The 15,764-nt window shown below is 45.1% G+C and overlaps 1 protein-coding gene across 10 annotated transcripts in view; it reads right to left on the bottom strand.

The window, feature by feature from the left end:
• LRMDA (leucine rich melanocyte differentiation associated) overlaps positions 1 to 15,764 on the bottom strand; it is a 1,020,248-nt gene that overhangs the window by 462,876 nt on the left and 541,608 nt on the right. Inside the window, exon 1 of one of the 10 annotated variants that reach the window (XM_072823719.1) lies at positions 13,094 to 13,176. The exons of the other annotated variants lie outside the window; for them this stretch is intronic. Within the exon in view, the coding sequence (XP_072679820.1) occupies positions 13,094 to 13,116 (23 nt within the window). The 5' untranslated portion in view covers positions 13,117 to 13,176. Of the gene's footprint in view, positions 1 to 13,093; positions 13,177 to 15,764 lie in introns of those variants that run through there. 10 annotated transcript variants of the gene reach the window in all.

Here is a 15,764-nt window from a genome sequence, read left to right as displayed (position 1 = left end):
CAAAATTATTTAACCAGAAGCAGAAGAGACTTAGTTGTCTTCCAAGTACCAAGACTCTGGCATTCCAGAAGGCAGAATCAAAAACAAATAGGAGAAAATAATGTAAGTTGGAAGGAGAGGTCTTGAATCAATTTTTAAAAACTTACAGAAATGGAGAGCTGTTCACCAAAGGATTAAGCTGCCTTCTGAGTATATGTACTCGATCAGAGGTTAGAGTCAAGGAGAATGTTTAGAAGAGATTTCTGCATAGAAGATTAGATTTGGTGACTCTAATATGCTACTCAGATTCTGTGCCTATCCGACTGGACCTACTTCCTTTTTAACTGAGGTTTTCCCAAAGGCAGCCAAGAGCTGCTTCTTCCCCTGCCAGACAGCCTTGTGGAAAGAGGGCAGCAGAGAGTTCTAGCTCTGTCATTCTCTATCACGCTAAACTCAGTGCCTTTTTCTGATCCTCTAGCCGGGACTGAATGAAACCTCTTTAATGCTTCCCTAACTATGGGGATATCTCCATCATTAAAAAAAGGCACGTGTCAACACACTGGCCTCTTAAAGCTTATAACTCGATGTCAAAGCTGCAATTCTATTTGTGTAAAATATGGCCTGTCATGGTCTTCTTCACAGACTCATAGACCAGGGGAATTTTCAGGTGTTCTATCCTCCACAGAAGGTGACTGATGATGAGAGAGGTAAAGTGGCTCACCTTTAACCATATATAGTAACCAAGCCATGTTTAGAACCTTTGGACATATCGTGCAGTACTCCTTCAATTGAACTATGCTAAAGTCCCTCTAAATAATTTCTGGTTGAGATCTAGAAAGGGAAATACACCATTGCCGCATCCTTTATCCAAACGCTCTGTTACAGCTTTGTGATCCATTCATTGTGTGTCCTCAATCATATTGCTCAAACTAGATGATCTTCAAATTCTTTTGTGTTTTATCTACTGCTCCCCTCCTGATCCTCCAGGAAAAATCCCCTGAAGGACTAATTCTTACATTTTTTTCAATGTGCCCTTCATGAGGTGAAGTATGCTTTAGGTGGAGCTGGGTTGAAATTTACCAGCTAACGGTTCCCTTCCCCCCTTGGCATGTACCTCTATAGCTCATTCATTCATTCATTCATTCATTCATTCATTCATTCATTTCATTCACCAAAAGGTGCTGAGTGCCAATTCTTTGCCCAGTACTTTGCTAGTCTCTGGGGCTACGAAGAGGACTGTGGCATGCTCTCCGACTTTAAGCAAGAGATGTAGGCAGGGAAGGCGTCACCAGAGACTGCAGGGTAATGGGTTAGATTGAGATGGTAAACAGTACTCTGAGAAGGGGGAGCATTTAGGAAAGGTTTTAAAGGGGAAGTCGGTTTCAGCAAAGTCTCAATCCAATTAAATTCTAATTCTGTGAGCATCTTCTTATACTTTACGCCAAATTTGATGGCAAAGGAACATAAGAAGAGATAACTAATCCTGGCATGCAAGCAATAGCCATTCCAACAAGCTTACTTAGCACAAGAAAGCCTGTATGTGATAAGCACTTCCAGCCTGGCAGGCTCTCGTGAGCATCTACCTCTGGGGCGACCAATGATGCACAAGTCACAGCGCCTGCCCCCAGTGAATTCATCAACTATGGAACAGAGGAAAAAGTGGGACTTGAGGTGAAGAAGAGAAATCATATAGGATAGCACATTATTAAGCAACGTGGGCAAAATGGGCTCTAAAAGTTGAGAGGAAAGAAATGAGGGCTGCAGTGGTCACCGTCTCTGATGCACCCTCCTATGTTTGTCCTGAAGCTATTATAGTAAGGGAGTCCCTAGGACCGAGGTGAGAACCAGGTACCCTCCCGATGAACATGCCAGATGCCTCCATATCTTGTTCCCATCACTCTGCCCATCTGGCTGTCCTCCATGCCTCTCAGTGAATCTTTCCTGCATTTCTCCTACCCTGGTGATAGGGCTTGGTCTGGGCTTTGACTATGTCTCTAAAATTATTTTGATTCACGGCTTGAGATTTTACAAAACCACACATGCACGCATGGAGCCTGTGGCCTCAGGATCTTGTTTGTTTTTAAGAGTCTAAAGAGTGAGTTTGTTTGGCGGGTTCTATAAATGGAGGTTTTCTTTACTAGGGAGATGTAAGGGAGTGGACATGGTGTGCTGCAGCCGCGGTATGTGTGCACGTCGCCATGGGGCGGAATTCAGCGCCTGGTGGGGGAGGCTCCCACAGCCATTGGGCAAACATATGTTGGGCCAAGAACACAGCTCTTCAACCTCATGAACTGTTTGCTTGAAAGATAACAGTGTCTCTTCCACATAAGCCTTTCACCACCCTCCATAAAGGGAATTTTTAATTCAACAGATGGTGTCTACTCATTGCAAACCAACCAGAAAGGGAGACATTTACACGGCTGTGCCTCAAGGCCCTAGGGACCCAGAGGGGCCCTAATCAAATACTTGCCCAAAGACCAGCTCCCCATGGGCAGGGCCCCCTGGAATGGAAGCAGGCCAGGAACACCAGCAAAAATATGCCAACTACTGATTCTGTGAGGTCCCAGTTGGCTGAAAAAGGTGAAAACATGTTTTCTGTCCCAGACTACAGGATAGCTTTATATCTCCTGAAGGAAAGAAGGCCCTGGGTGATATGGTGGCCTCCAAAAGTGTCTCACTATTGCAGCCATTTCCCTTCTTTCAAACAGCCCTCACTCTGTGCTTTGCAAAACCTTTCAAAGAACAATTTTGTCAGGGTTGCACTCCATTTCATATAATGGCACATTTTGGGCCCCGAGGACCAACACCTAACAGAAGTAACAGTTTTAGGGACAAAGAAGACAGATCAAATGCTTGCAGATATGAAGCCTGATGAACAGGAGATTTTCCTCAGACTAAATGAAGCTTCCTTCATGCCCATCTGCCTCTTTGGTTTATTTGACTGCTGCTCTTGGGGGTAGAATGTCATAGTGATATTTTCACAAAGAATGTGATGTTTGAAGGGAGACTACCTTGTCAACTCACTGAAGCCAAACACAAATGTGGTAAGTAGACACACAAAGTAAGACCACTAGATTTGGGCTCACAATGTCTGTTTTCAAGTCCCAGATGTAATTCTCTAATCTATTATAGTGGGAGAAAAATCCCTGACTTACATACTTTGCAGATATTGGAATGGGGAGGACATGAGATAAGGTATCTAAAAACAAGCCTAAGTAGATAAGGATTGTTGATATTTGAAAGATTAGGCTTTCTTTTTTTCTTTGGGGGGGGGAGATCATGTATTTTCAAAAGAGGTAATTAGTTAAGCTCAGATAAGGAAGCATGTAGCTAAAGCTCCAAAGGACATACTAACATGTATTCAGAATCATCAGACAACATTAGGAAATGCCAGCTTGCAAGAACCTCTGTCTGAAGAATGACCAGGGTCCCTGATTCTTGTTCTGCCTTGGTGACTACCTTCCTGCCATCAAAATCCTTGCCCTGCTCTGGGCTTCCCTTAACTCTGTAAACTGGAGAGGCTGGATTCAATTCTTTAAGATGTCTGTTCATTTTCTAACATTCTCTGCTCTAAAGTGGGTTGCAGGAGAAAAAGTCTCCAAGCTAAAATTTTATCCTTGCCTTAGTCACATCATCACTCAGTAAAAAGTTGAGCATAAATGTAGCAGGCCTTCTCCAACCTACATATGGCCAAAAACATGGAGGCTGGAGGACAGCAGGGGGAGGGGGAGAGTTTCAAGTCTCAAGTATGAAACCTGATTAACAAAATATTCTGGGAGGGAAAAGCTGGAGGAGAAAAAACTCTCCCCCTACCCCCTGCATTTTTTTTTTCATCTTTCCTAGCATCCTAGACTAGGGAGTGACAGGCTAAGTGACACAGTGCTCAGAGGGCAAAAGATAAATGTTTGATGAATTGGCCATTGGTAGGGAAGTGATGGGCTTTGTATGTGCATAATGGCCAAGCTGCCTTTCCATGCCGATCTTCTGCCAAGATAAGAAGCCATAATGAATGGACCTTGAGATGCCCTGGACAGAAGCAGTTTTAATTTGACTGGTTTTAATAAAATTAATTTTAAAAAGAAGAAAATGGCAGAAGAAAGAGGATAACAATTTGGAGAGACCAGAAAGATGGAATTACATATATCCAGAGTGGACACTAACCACTGGTTTTTCCCACTCATTGTGTTAGCCAAGGCAGCAGAGGAAGAAAGTTTGATTTCATTATATCTATAAATCATCAAAAAGCCTTTATGTGCCTAGTATTGTACAGAGACACTTGAGATATGGAAATTAAATGGCTTGGCTAAACAAAAGAGTACCTTAATAAGTATAGCATGGGTTACTCTAATTCATTACTTTACTCCTCCTTCAATGAGTATTTACTATATTTATTTATCCAGACTCAGGGTGAATGACACAAGTCTGCTCCCACCTATGTGGAACCTGATGGGCCAGGATTTGCTAGCAAAGTGGGAAATACTCTCCTGGTTCAAGAACTCCTACTTTGCTAGATGCTCTCCTCCAGGGGGCCATGCCTGAATGTCTGAGATACCTCCTATCCCTCAGGCAGCTGATTTCCCATTTTCATATTTTATGCCCTAATTTGGGCTCCCCTGGCTTCAATGAGTTTACTAGGTAGTTTCCATGAAAACAACACAATGCTTAATGAACACACCACAATGGCATTCTAGCGCTTAGAGAGTGGCAGTCCTCTCACCAGCAGCAAACAGGAGAAAGCAGGCTCACTTTAGCCCTAGGAAAACTCAGCGATGTCCATTGTTCAATTATCTTTTGGGCTCTGTTTCTTTTGTTGTTGTTGGATTTTTTTCATATGTGAAACTTGGAGTTGGAGCAGATGATTTGCTCCATCTTTTCACTGACACTATTTGAGGTGCTACAGGGATCAGACACTCTGATAGGCCTGGGAGCATAAACACAGTTAAGATATTATCCTGTCCTCAAGGGGCCCATGGTCTCATGAAACAAGGGCAAAAACACAGTTATAACACAATGAGGTTTAAGTTCTCCTTCTGCCTTCAAGTGACCATAAAATATCTCTAAGGTCCCATCTAACTTCCAAAATGTCCTTAGATTAGAGTCCTAACCTCCACTTTCCCTTTGATTTTTAAGACAAAGCTTAGAATTATGAAGAAGTTTGGTTATCGAAGCCTTTTATTTTTTTATTTTTTATTTTTTATTTTTATTTTTTATTTTTTATTTTATTTTTTTTATCGAAGCCTTTTAATGGTCACCTTCCATGATACCATGTGTTTCCCAGGATTAGGGGAAAGAATCCTATGCAAAATGCAACACTGAAAATAGCCCCCACCTCGCCTCTGAGGGTATACATTTTTCCATGGCTGCAAAAGGAAAGTCACTCATTACTAAGCAGCTCAGTGAAGCTCACACTATTGGAGAATATAAAGTTTTATGAGCAGGTCTCTCCTTCTCTCTCTGGGTGTAAGTGAGAAAGTGAGCAAGAGAGAAAGCTGGAGAGGTCTGGCTCAGGAGCCCAGGGTGAATTATAGACTGCCGCTCAAGATTCACAGCTCTTCGTGGTAGGAGGTTAATATTCTCACATGTCATTAGGTCTGCTGGCTCTCCTGATGGTTCATTGAAGCAGGCAGCAAATTATTTCCTCATGCTGCAGAGGACAGCACACTTCAAAGCAAGGGAACTCAGGTCAGGATAGGCCTCCGGGTGGATTAATAACTTGGGATCACCAGGGGTTGTCTATAGGTAAGAATAGACCTGAAGCTTTTGACAAGGCTAACTTTTTGATCTGTCTTGACCTGGCTTTCAAGCCAGACCTCCAGGTTTTATTCCCATCACCTTCTAAGGACCTGCCAAGACCTGCGGGAAGACTGAGTAACCTGTCTGGTCATTTTATCTTCACTTGAAATGCCTCCACCTGCTCTCTGCTGTTGTACATCTCACCCACAGTTCAAGGTGGAGCTTAAACCCCTTCTTCTCAGAAAAGACTTTTCAGCTTGTCCTGGACCTAGCTGACCATGGCTGGAGTCCACTCTCAAAGCCTTCTATCCTATGTGCTCTATCCATCACTGATCATAGACTTGGTTTGTTCACCTAATGTCCCTCATGTCCTACTCTTATCTCCTTGACAGTTAATTAAGCTATGGGACTGCAAAGACCCCTCTTTGTATCTCCCATGGTGATGGCTAAGTAGGAAGAGAGAAAAACATATCTACCCTGGATACAGGCCCAAATCCTGAGCCTATCTCCTTTCCAGAAGAAAGAGCCAAGAAGAACTCCAGAAACATTTATAATACAGATTCATCAAAACATTTATTTATGGGTAACTTGGGAAATATCACTTCAGTCCCAGCTCATCCGGTTACTGTATATGAGCAGACCCCTTCCTTTCCCTCTCTGAACCTCAGATTCCTCCAAAGTGGAATAGAGGGGGTGATTGTATCAGAGTATCTAGCAGGGTGGTTTGTGGGCCACACGTATCAGAATCTCCTATTGAGATACTTATTAAGAGTTCAAGGGTGCTTGGATGGCTCAGTCAGTTAAGCATCCGGCTCTCTATTTTGGCTCAGGTCCTGATCTCAGGGTTATGGGATTGAACCTCCTGTTGGCCTCTGCGCTCAGTAGGGAGTCAGCTTGAGGATTTTCTCTCTCCTTCTCCCTCTGCCCCTCCACCCTACTCTTTCTCTCTCAAATAAATAAATCTTTAAAAGTTTAGATGCCAAGGTCTACCCCTGACTTACAAATCACTCTCTTTGTAGGTGGGGTCTAGGGTATCTACAGTTAATTCATCACTTCTATGATCACTTCTATGCATAACAAAGTATGAGAACCACTGGAGGTCCCCAATTTAAACACTTCCAGGGGCCAGTCAGGTGACACCTGACGGTATTTCAATGAATCCAAGGTTGTTTTATGTATTAGCAAGAGAGAAAAACCACTGTCAATTAAAAATGACCCAGTGTTTCCTACGTTAAAATGCCTCAAGAACTCTCTTCCTTTCTTATATCCTGCTTGTGGCTTTGCAAGAAACATATTCATAAATCAAGGTTGTTACTCCAACAAATATTTGCTTTATGCTATCAAGTGTATGCCCTTTCCACATGCACAATAACTTTGTCTTTCAACGCCAAATCACAGTGCATTCTTAAATGGCACATGAGTTATCAGAAAGGTGTATAAGTCATCTGGAGTGAAAATCCTAGTAACTGGAACCAAGCTGGAATGTGCAGTGACAACAAACCCACCACGATAGCCTCATGGTCAATGACAATTTTAAGAAGCCATTCATTTTGAGATGGAGTCAGAGATGCTGAGACGTACGGGGAGTGGGGACCAAGTTGGGGGGCAATAGAAAATGCAATGTGCATTTTAGAGATGGTGAAACACAGGAAGTGCAGAGAAGACAATAAGGAGCAGTGAGGACAGAGGGACTCACATCATGCCCTCCCCACCCCCACCCCAGGGTCTCAGAATTAGTACTTGTGTTTGTCCACACACACAGTACTGAGCTACACTTGGCCCGCAGGAGGTTGATTATATAAATTTGTTGTCTAAACAGGAGCACCTCTCAGAGTAAAAGGGACAATATTATTATTCATGATGCCCTGAAAACAGGCTTTAACTAGAATTGTCCTGAGCAGACAGGGATGGAAGTTACCCTACCCATGAGCCAGCAAACTGCAACCCCTGTGTAGTGTGATCACTAGAGCCCAATTAATTCTAACATTTAGATCTGGAACATCATGCATTTTTTGAAGCTGCTTTTCACTCTGTGTCTTTAAAAAATCCTTGGAAGTCTGGTGTCTTTAAGCCTTCAGCTCCCCTAACTCCCCACAACCATCTTGTATTTACCTACAACTGTCCCCTCCTAATAAGATGTGCTTATGCTCCCCGCTGAGAGAACACAGCAGACCCCCACAGAGATTCCTACAACTGTTTGAAAGAATTCTCTCAGTGGTCCTTCACTGGGGGGTGATTTTGGCCCCCTAGAGGGCATATGTCAAAGTCTAAGGACATTTCTGATTATCACAATTGGATGGTGCTACTGGCATCTAGTGGGTAGAGGCCAGGGGTACTGGAACCATCCTGCAGTATACAGGACAGCCCCCACAACAAGAAGTTACCTGACCCAATGTGTCCTTGGTGCTGAGATTGAGAGACACTAGATTAGGTGAAGGATAATGCTTTGCTCCTTATTGTGGGGTGAGCCCCCTTCCTTCTTGCTCTCACTGCTGTCCTGCAAGTACTCCTTGACAGCTGAGCATTATAGCCGAATCCTGTTGGCCCAATTCATGATCTGGGATGGAGGAGATCACTCTACAGTGATGGAAGAGATGGCATAGCTGTCAGTCTCCACGAGGAAAGTAATAGAACTTTCCCTGTTTCATGGGAGCAGACAAGACTGACAGACTGTGTGACTTTTCCTTTCCCCAACGTCACCAGAAAAGAAAATGACAGCAAACATATCAAGTAGGTTGGAAACTGTAGCTCGTTAGCACTCAGAAGTCCCAAACTTCCACAGATGGGTGCACCCTTAGAAGGTGTGTACACTTCTTGGGAAGCCAGGGCAGCCCACGAAGAAAATACTCCACATAGATGGGCTTGTCCCAGGCTTAAGACATGTCCCGCTCAGACATTTCAGATTTGCCCTGGTGCAGCTGTCCAAGTGTGGGCGAAGGAGTCCCCCTCATCACTCTTGGTGGACTCCTTTTTCCATGGGAAAGAAGAGCCAGCCTAGCCTGGATGTACAACAGAAAAACCTCGGCCCCCACCCCTTAGCAAATGGTGAATCCTGAAGGCAACGGGGTAAGGGCAGATCAAGGCACAGTGTGGAAAGAGAAAACAGGAGCATTGATTCAGGACCAAGGACAGGACAACGTGAGGCGCTAGGGCCTCAAAACCGCACCAGGAACACTTCCTACCTTAGTTTTCCAGGGGTTGCTATGCCAAAGTACCACAAACCACTTGGCTGAGAACAACAGACATTTATCTTGAAGTTCTGGAGCCTAGAAATCAAAGTGTCAGTCAGCAGGTGCTAGGGACGGCTGGTTAAAACCTCAACATAAGAATCTGGGGAAGGAGGAGACACAATTTATAATGCCTAAGTGACAACTACTTCCATAAAGAGTGCCGACGTTCTCCCCGGTGCCCACAGAGGTGATACTATGAGGGGGAGACACCATGGCTGGCTATCTGGGCCAGGCCCTGAGAACTCACAATCATAAGCACTGATGGGGTGGTCAACCCCAAACTCCTTGAACCATACTCATTTTCACTCTCCTTCCCAAAGCTTCACACAATCATCATTCAGAATATAAAAATATAGCACACTATCTAAAGTTCACACTTGCATCTGTCTTCATTCTCTGAGCCATAGCCACCAACCTAGAGGTAAGTGAGTGATACCAGTGTGAAGTCAAGATTCAAAAAAGGCTCAGTCCCCTCTCGGCCCCAACAATGATGTCACAAAACCAGAATACTATGGGAGGGAATCTTAAGCATTTATTCAGAAAACTGTGACTTTCAATCAAAGCAACACTTTAAGACTAGTTTCCTAATCCTTGGCCAAAACTGGAGAACAGGCAGGGGATCAAAGGCTACTGGATTGACATCAAAGGAAAAACAAATTGAAAACTAAAGCAAAACCACCTACCAAAATAAATAAACCAGATTAACAAATGAGAGTAGACTGAGGCCACTCAGTACAGGGACAGCGAGCACCACACCCTTCAGAAGCCATCGAAAATCATGGTCATGAGCCAGAAATCAACAACATCGAAGGGAAAAAGTCAACATATATTTAAAGAGAATGATTGTAGCTGCTTTTATTTGAAGTATTAGACAGTTGCCTCATTCAAATTGTTTATAATTCTTATGGAGAGACAAGATGTCAACATGTAGAAATTAAACAATATGAGATTCAAGGAGTAACTCAAGATAACAAGAGAACTGTCACAAAGTGCTATATGATTATGTGCCAAATAAACAATATAGAAAATAAGTGCTTCAAGAACTCAGAGGGAATGATCCACTTTAGGTCGAGAGTCCAGGAATGATACACTCGAAGATGAAGATTCGGAACTGAGACTTCAAATTATAAAAGTGTATGCTGCGTAGTCTCTTTAGGAACACAGAGGAGTGGGTAACAGAAGTTTCAGAAGCATTTCATTCCCAAAAGAGCTAATATTATTTTATGATTAAATACAAACAGTAAACCGTGCTTAAATTGGACTCCTTAGTCTTAAATAATGCTGAGACAGTGGGATATCAGGATTGAGTGTCAATGGTGTGGGAGGCAACTCCTAACATGCTTCCATTGATCCCTTCCTTCTGGTATGCATGTCCTTTTGTAATCCCCTCTGCTTGAATGTGGGCTGGACCTAATGCCTTAATGACTTGCTCCTGACGAGTAGAATAAGGTCAAGTGATGAGATCTCACTTCCAAGACAAGGTGACTAAGAGGCTGTGGCTTCCACCTTGCCGGAGCTCTCTCTCGCCCACTTCCTTCAAAGCTAGCTGCCATGTTGTGAGCTGCCCTGTGGAGAGTCCCATGTAGCAAGGAACCAAGGGAGGCCCCTGGCCACCCACCAAGACAATGAGGCCTTAGTCTAACCTCCTGTGAGGAAATGAATCCACGTGAATGAGCTTAGAAATGGATCCTCCTCAGTTGAGTCTAAGAGGATGACAGCCCTGTCTGATGTCTTAATTGCAGCCTTGTGAAAGACCCTGGGTTGAGCCACATCTAGACTCCTGACCCACAGAAACTGTGATAAATAATGTTTGCTAAACTGAGGGGTGATGTGTTATGTGGCAATACATAACTAATGCAAATGGCGAGATGCTGATGTACCTATTGCCCTAATCTGCCAACTAAGGCCTTCTCCAGCCTCCTAATAAGTGCAGAACTGAGATAAGGAGATAAAGGAGAACAAAGGAAAGTAAAAAAAAAAAAAAAAAAAAAAAAAAAACAACTTATACATGAGAAGGGGTCGTACATCAGATTTTAGGTGCCAGACCAGGCACTGTGCATATATGACTGAAGAGACACAAGCCAAATACCAGGTGATCTGGGCCCCCAACCCTCTCCGGTAGCCTGTTTGAGAGCAAGTGGAGATCTAAGCCTTGTGTTCAGTGGTCTGGCTTTCTGAAATGGAGCTGGACTACTCTAGGTCAGGCCTCCTAGCACTAAAAATTTTGAAAGTGCCACACCCCAGAGGACTGAGGGACACTCACGGATCCAGAGCCAGTGGACTTGACTCTGCCATGTAGACTTTTGTCCTGGGGCTGCTCACCTAAAAGTTTAGGAATGAGCCTAAGCTGATGAATGGGTAGCTTCAAGGACATGCCCGCAGATCCTTCCATCACAGTGCAGCGGCCTGCGGCATTCTGGGTTCTCTAAGCTGAGCTGCTATCTGCTTCACTACCTTTCTGAAGGTGTACACTTTGGACCCTGGAAGGGACGGGGGTTAACCAGAACAGCCTGCAAGGGTTCTGTCTTTTTCATACATGTGGAGTTCCCAGAAGCAGAATTTCAGACAAAGATACAAGAGTAAGCCATTTATTTGAGAGGTGAGGATACAAAGCCCCAGAAAAGGAAATCAGAAAGGGAAAGATGTGAATGAATGGTGCATCACGACAGAGGTTACTGCTGGGGGCAAATGGGGCTCAACCCCTTTTTAGAGCAAGGATCAGTAAACTTCTTTTGTCGGTGACCAGATAATTAATATGCTGGGATCTGAGGGCCACATGATCTCTGCCACAACTCCTCTGTGTGAAAGTAAGTGGATAATATACAAATAAATGGATATTAAATAAATATATAAATGACATAAGAATGTTCCAGTGAAACTTTATTACCCAAAAACAGGCCAGCTAGGCCCTTGGGGCAACCCCTGCTCTATTATGGGCAGCTGCACAGACCCTGGCCCAGCCTAATCTATTCTTAAAGAGGAAGGGAAGAGGGCAGTGACAGAAAGGGAGAGAGGAAGAAATGCAGAGGCCCTCCATGGTGAGTGCTGTGGACTGTCAACTCCTCTCTCCTGCTTCTCTCCCTCCCTGTCCCCCTCCCTGTCCCACTGGACCTTGAAGGAACTATCACAGTGAGGGTTGAGCAGATGGAGATCTCCAGGGACATAGTTTACCTGTTGCCCCAGTCATGCCCTAACCACAGCCCAAACACATCAAGGCCTCACCTCCTTAGTACACCCAGAGACTCCCTCATCCTTGGAGAGGTCTTTCCCTTGTGTGGTGCTTTTGTTGTTTTGTTTTAATTTAAATTAAAGTGTCCTTTTGTTGGATGAGAAAAAGATTGAGAAAATCCATAGAAGAAGTTGTGCAGCCACCAGGTCTATGGTCTCCAGGCCCACTCCATCCTCACGGAAAGGGAGAGAAACCACCCTTCCTCTTCTCCGCAACCCAGTTGAAGTCAAGCAAAAGAAAAAAATTAAATTAAATCATCTTATTATGTAATTGGGACTAGGCCTCAGGCTGCAGCAGTAAAGAAGGGATTAAGGGCAGAGCCACCTGGGCAGCCATTCTCCTGGGTCCCATTACCACCCCCCTCATTCCTTTTTATAGCCAACAGATTAAAATGCGAGCCTAGCCATCTTTGATCTTTCACTTGCTGACACAAATCCTTTCAAGCTTCCAACATTTTCTGCTGAGGTAATTAGTACTAATTAAAAGGTTTCCAACAGTCTTTGCTCCTTTTTTTCCTCCTGTGTGTCTCCCCCTGGTTCCCCTCCCCAAAAGAAATTGCTTTTACAAGTACCTTCTATCCCTGAAACATGGGCATCCCTCACTTTCTTCTTTATCTGACTTGGCCAGATCAAGTAGATTAGTGACTCCATTATTCCGAATACAAAGCCAGACAACAGGTTTTTCTATCGCTCCTGACCTGTTGAGAGTGCATGGGCTTATATTCAGAAACAAGCATCTTGGCTTATGTGAAGAGACAGTCCAATTATGCAGGAAAAGTCACCATGCAGTGTCGTCTTCTGCCCAAGGAAGGACACCGCTTAGTGACAAAGTGTTTCACTCCAGTGTCTATCTCACTCCCATACATACACACACGTGTGCACAGACTGCTTCACTGTTCAAACTGACAAGTTACAAAACTTACCTCCTAGCGTGCTTTGTTTCCATGGTTTCTCTTTGTTTGGAGGGTTACAGGGGAGGAAAAATCCATATGGACCATTCAAAGGATAATGACAAAAAAAAAATTAAAGAAAGATCATCTTATCAAAGTTAAAAAAAATACTTAGAAATGCGCATGCACTCTCGTACACTCACCCACACACAGAGCCATGGATTCAAATTCCCAATAAGCAGACAATCTCTACAGTCTTCCCATGGCTCTTTGCCATGGGAGTGGAGGCATGGAAGCTCTGGTGACGTAGCTGAGCTGTGAGGCCCACCCAGGAGCAAGTGTAGCCCTGACTGGAGCTTCTGAGACACAACATGGCCTGCAACTACTTCTCACTACCAAGAGTCCAGGGCTGCAGACAAGAGTCCAGTGGAGGGCAGGACAGTATTCCATCGAGGAGGAGGGAACCTGGCACAGAGTCTGGGATTCTCTCTACTACTCACCTTCCGCTTAACACAAGTCAATGTAGGAAGGGTAGGTGATACTTAATCCCACGGAATCCCTTTCCTTCAGATGTGACAACTGACACTGGGAGGGGTGCTTCTTAATGAAAGGATGACATCTGCTTTCATGAGCACTGTTCTTAGACACAGCTCTCAGCGGCATCAGCCTGCGGACCTGGAGAGGCAGGTGTGAAACCTGCTCCACTTGTCCCATGAAGGTCGGATGGTTCAAGAAGAGGCCCATTTGCTCAAGGGCACAGATGAGCTCACAGCTATTTCCCCCAGGCTCTTCAGACCATCCTGGATAAGGGAGAGAGATGGCCACTCCCACACCATTCATGCTGGCATTCAGCGTTTTCAGGAGGTGACAAATGACCCCTCCACCCCTTTGTGGGTCCCACTACAGCTGCGACTGCAGCAAGGAGACCCCCCTTTTTTTTGACCTGGCTGTTAGAGTCCTTGAATTAAATAGGTAGAAATCTTCCTTCAGAGCCCTGAGCCCCAGAAATTCATCACTTCAGACCCCAAATGGGCTCTGACGAGGCTCTCCTGATTAGTGCAGGATGCCACTAAAAAAATACAACCACTCCCTACCCCAACCTCAAAAAAAAAAAAAAAAAAAAAAAAGCAAACACTGAAAAGTAATGGATTTAATGATCTAGAAAATCTAGACGCTGGAAACTCCAAGGGAGATCATATTAAATTAGACCAGTACAAACAAGCCAAACTAGATTTATCCTCTTGTGGTTACAGATTTTATCTACTAAACCAGGTTTTCGGGGCTAGTGTCTGTTTTCAATGAATAGAATTTTTGAATGTCAAGTCCCAGGATCCCTAGGAGAGGATAATTTACCCCCAGGATCTCAGTTCAGCTGGGGCTGGCCATCCCGGAGTCCCTGCAGAGGGCCAGAGACACAGGCTACTCCCTTTCCTGTTTCTGGAGATGGACTCCTGTTGAGAACCAGTCACAGGAGGGATTCAGAGGCGGGTGGAGGAAGAAATGAGATTCACAGGAAAAAAAAGATGATTTTTTTTTTCCTTGACTCCTATCTGAGGGAGTGAGGAAGCACGGAAGGGAAAGGAGCAGGAGAATTAAGCAATGGCAGAGAATGTTCTGGAACAGATGTCACCTATTCTTAAACACACATATGAACTGGATTAAGAGTACCCTAAATACTATTAAGGACCCAGCATGTAGGGAAATGCCTTCAGGGTCCTTTTCTAGAGCAAACGGGACACGAAATCATTTTAAGTTTTCCTTCTTCCCAGGAAATGATTCTACTATGTTGTCCCCGAAGCCAACGGAAAGGAGGACTTGGCTCGTCCAGCCTTCTCCTCCCAGGGACCTGTCCCCAGCCCAGCCCAACGGGGGGTGGGGGGGCTGCTCCCGGAGGGGGCCCTGGCTGCTGAGTGCTGACTCGTGGCTGCTAAGACATAATTATAATGAAGAGAAGGCGGCTGGGGGGGCGGGTGGAGGGAAGGAAATTACTTTTGAAAATTATGAAAAATACCTTGACGGCATCTCTTTGAGGCTCACATTTAGCTCTCGGAAAAGATTTCTGCCAAAGGGTGAGTTCTGACAGGGAGAAGATGAAATGGGGGGCCGGGGGGGGAAGGGGGGTGCTCTGCAAAGAGGCAGCCGTCTGTCAGAAGAACTGATGACTCGGCAGCTGGAGTCAGGCTGGAACATTCACACCCCGCGCGCACACACACACACACACACACACACACACATACGGGGGGTGGCCGAGGAGCCCGAAAGCCCGGGCAGCAGCCAGTCTGGCCATGGGGACCACACAGACGCGCACGCACTAGAGGGGAAGGCCCTCAGACCACCAAGCCCTTCCCCGAGGGCTCTAATCATCTGAGAGAGACTTGGGGTTAGTGATCCAGAGAGGTTTCAACCCGGGGGAATCTGCCCTGGGCCCAGGCTAAGGGGTCCCGGTCCCACGCCCAGGAGAGCGCGCAGGATGGGCTGGAGCTCGGGCCGAGCCGGGCAGACGGGGGCCGAGGGCTGCAGATCCCGTCACTGCTCTTTCGGGTCCTTGTCCTCCCCCTATCCCCCATCCCCTCCCATTTTGGATTTTTAAGACATTGCATTTTTTCCTGCACCAACCGTGCATTCAGGTGAGCTTGCCAAAAAGGCTATCTCCCAGGCTTCATTCCGAAAGAAGCAGGGAGTACTTAAATGAAGGGTTTGTTCT

Source organism: Canis lupus, chromosome 4 (genome assembly GCF_048164855.1).
Source record: "Canis lupus baileyi chromosome 4, mCanLup2.hap1, whole genome shotgun sequence".
Taxonomy (NCBI): Eukaryota; Metazoa; Chordata; class Mammalia; order Carnivora; family Canidae; genus Canis; species Canis lupus.
Note: the sequence above shows the minus strand (reverse complement) of the source record. Positions and strands in the feature narration are given on the sequence as shown.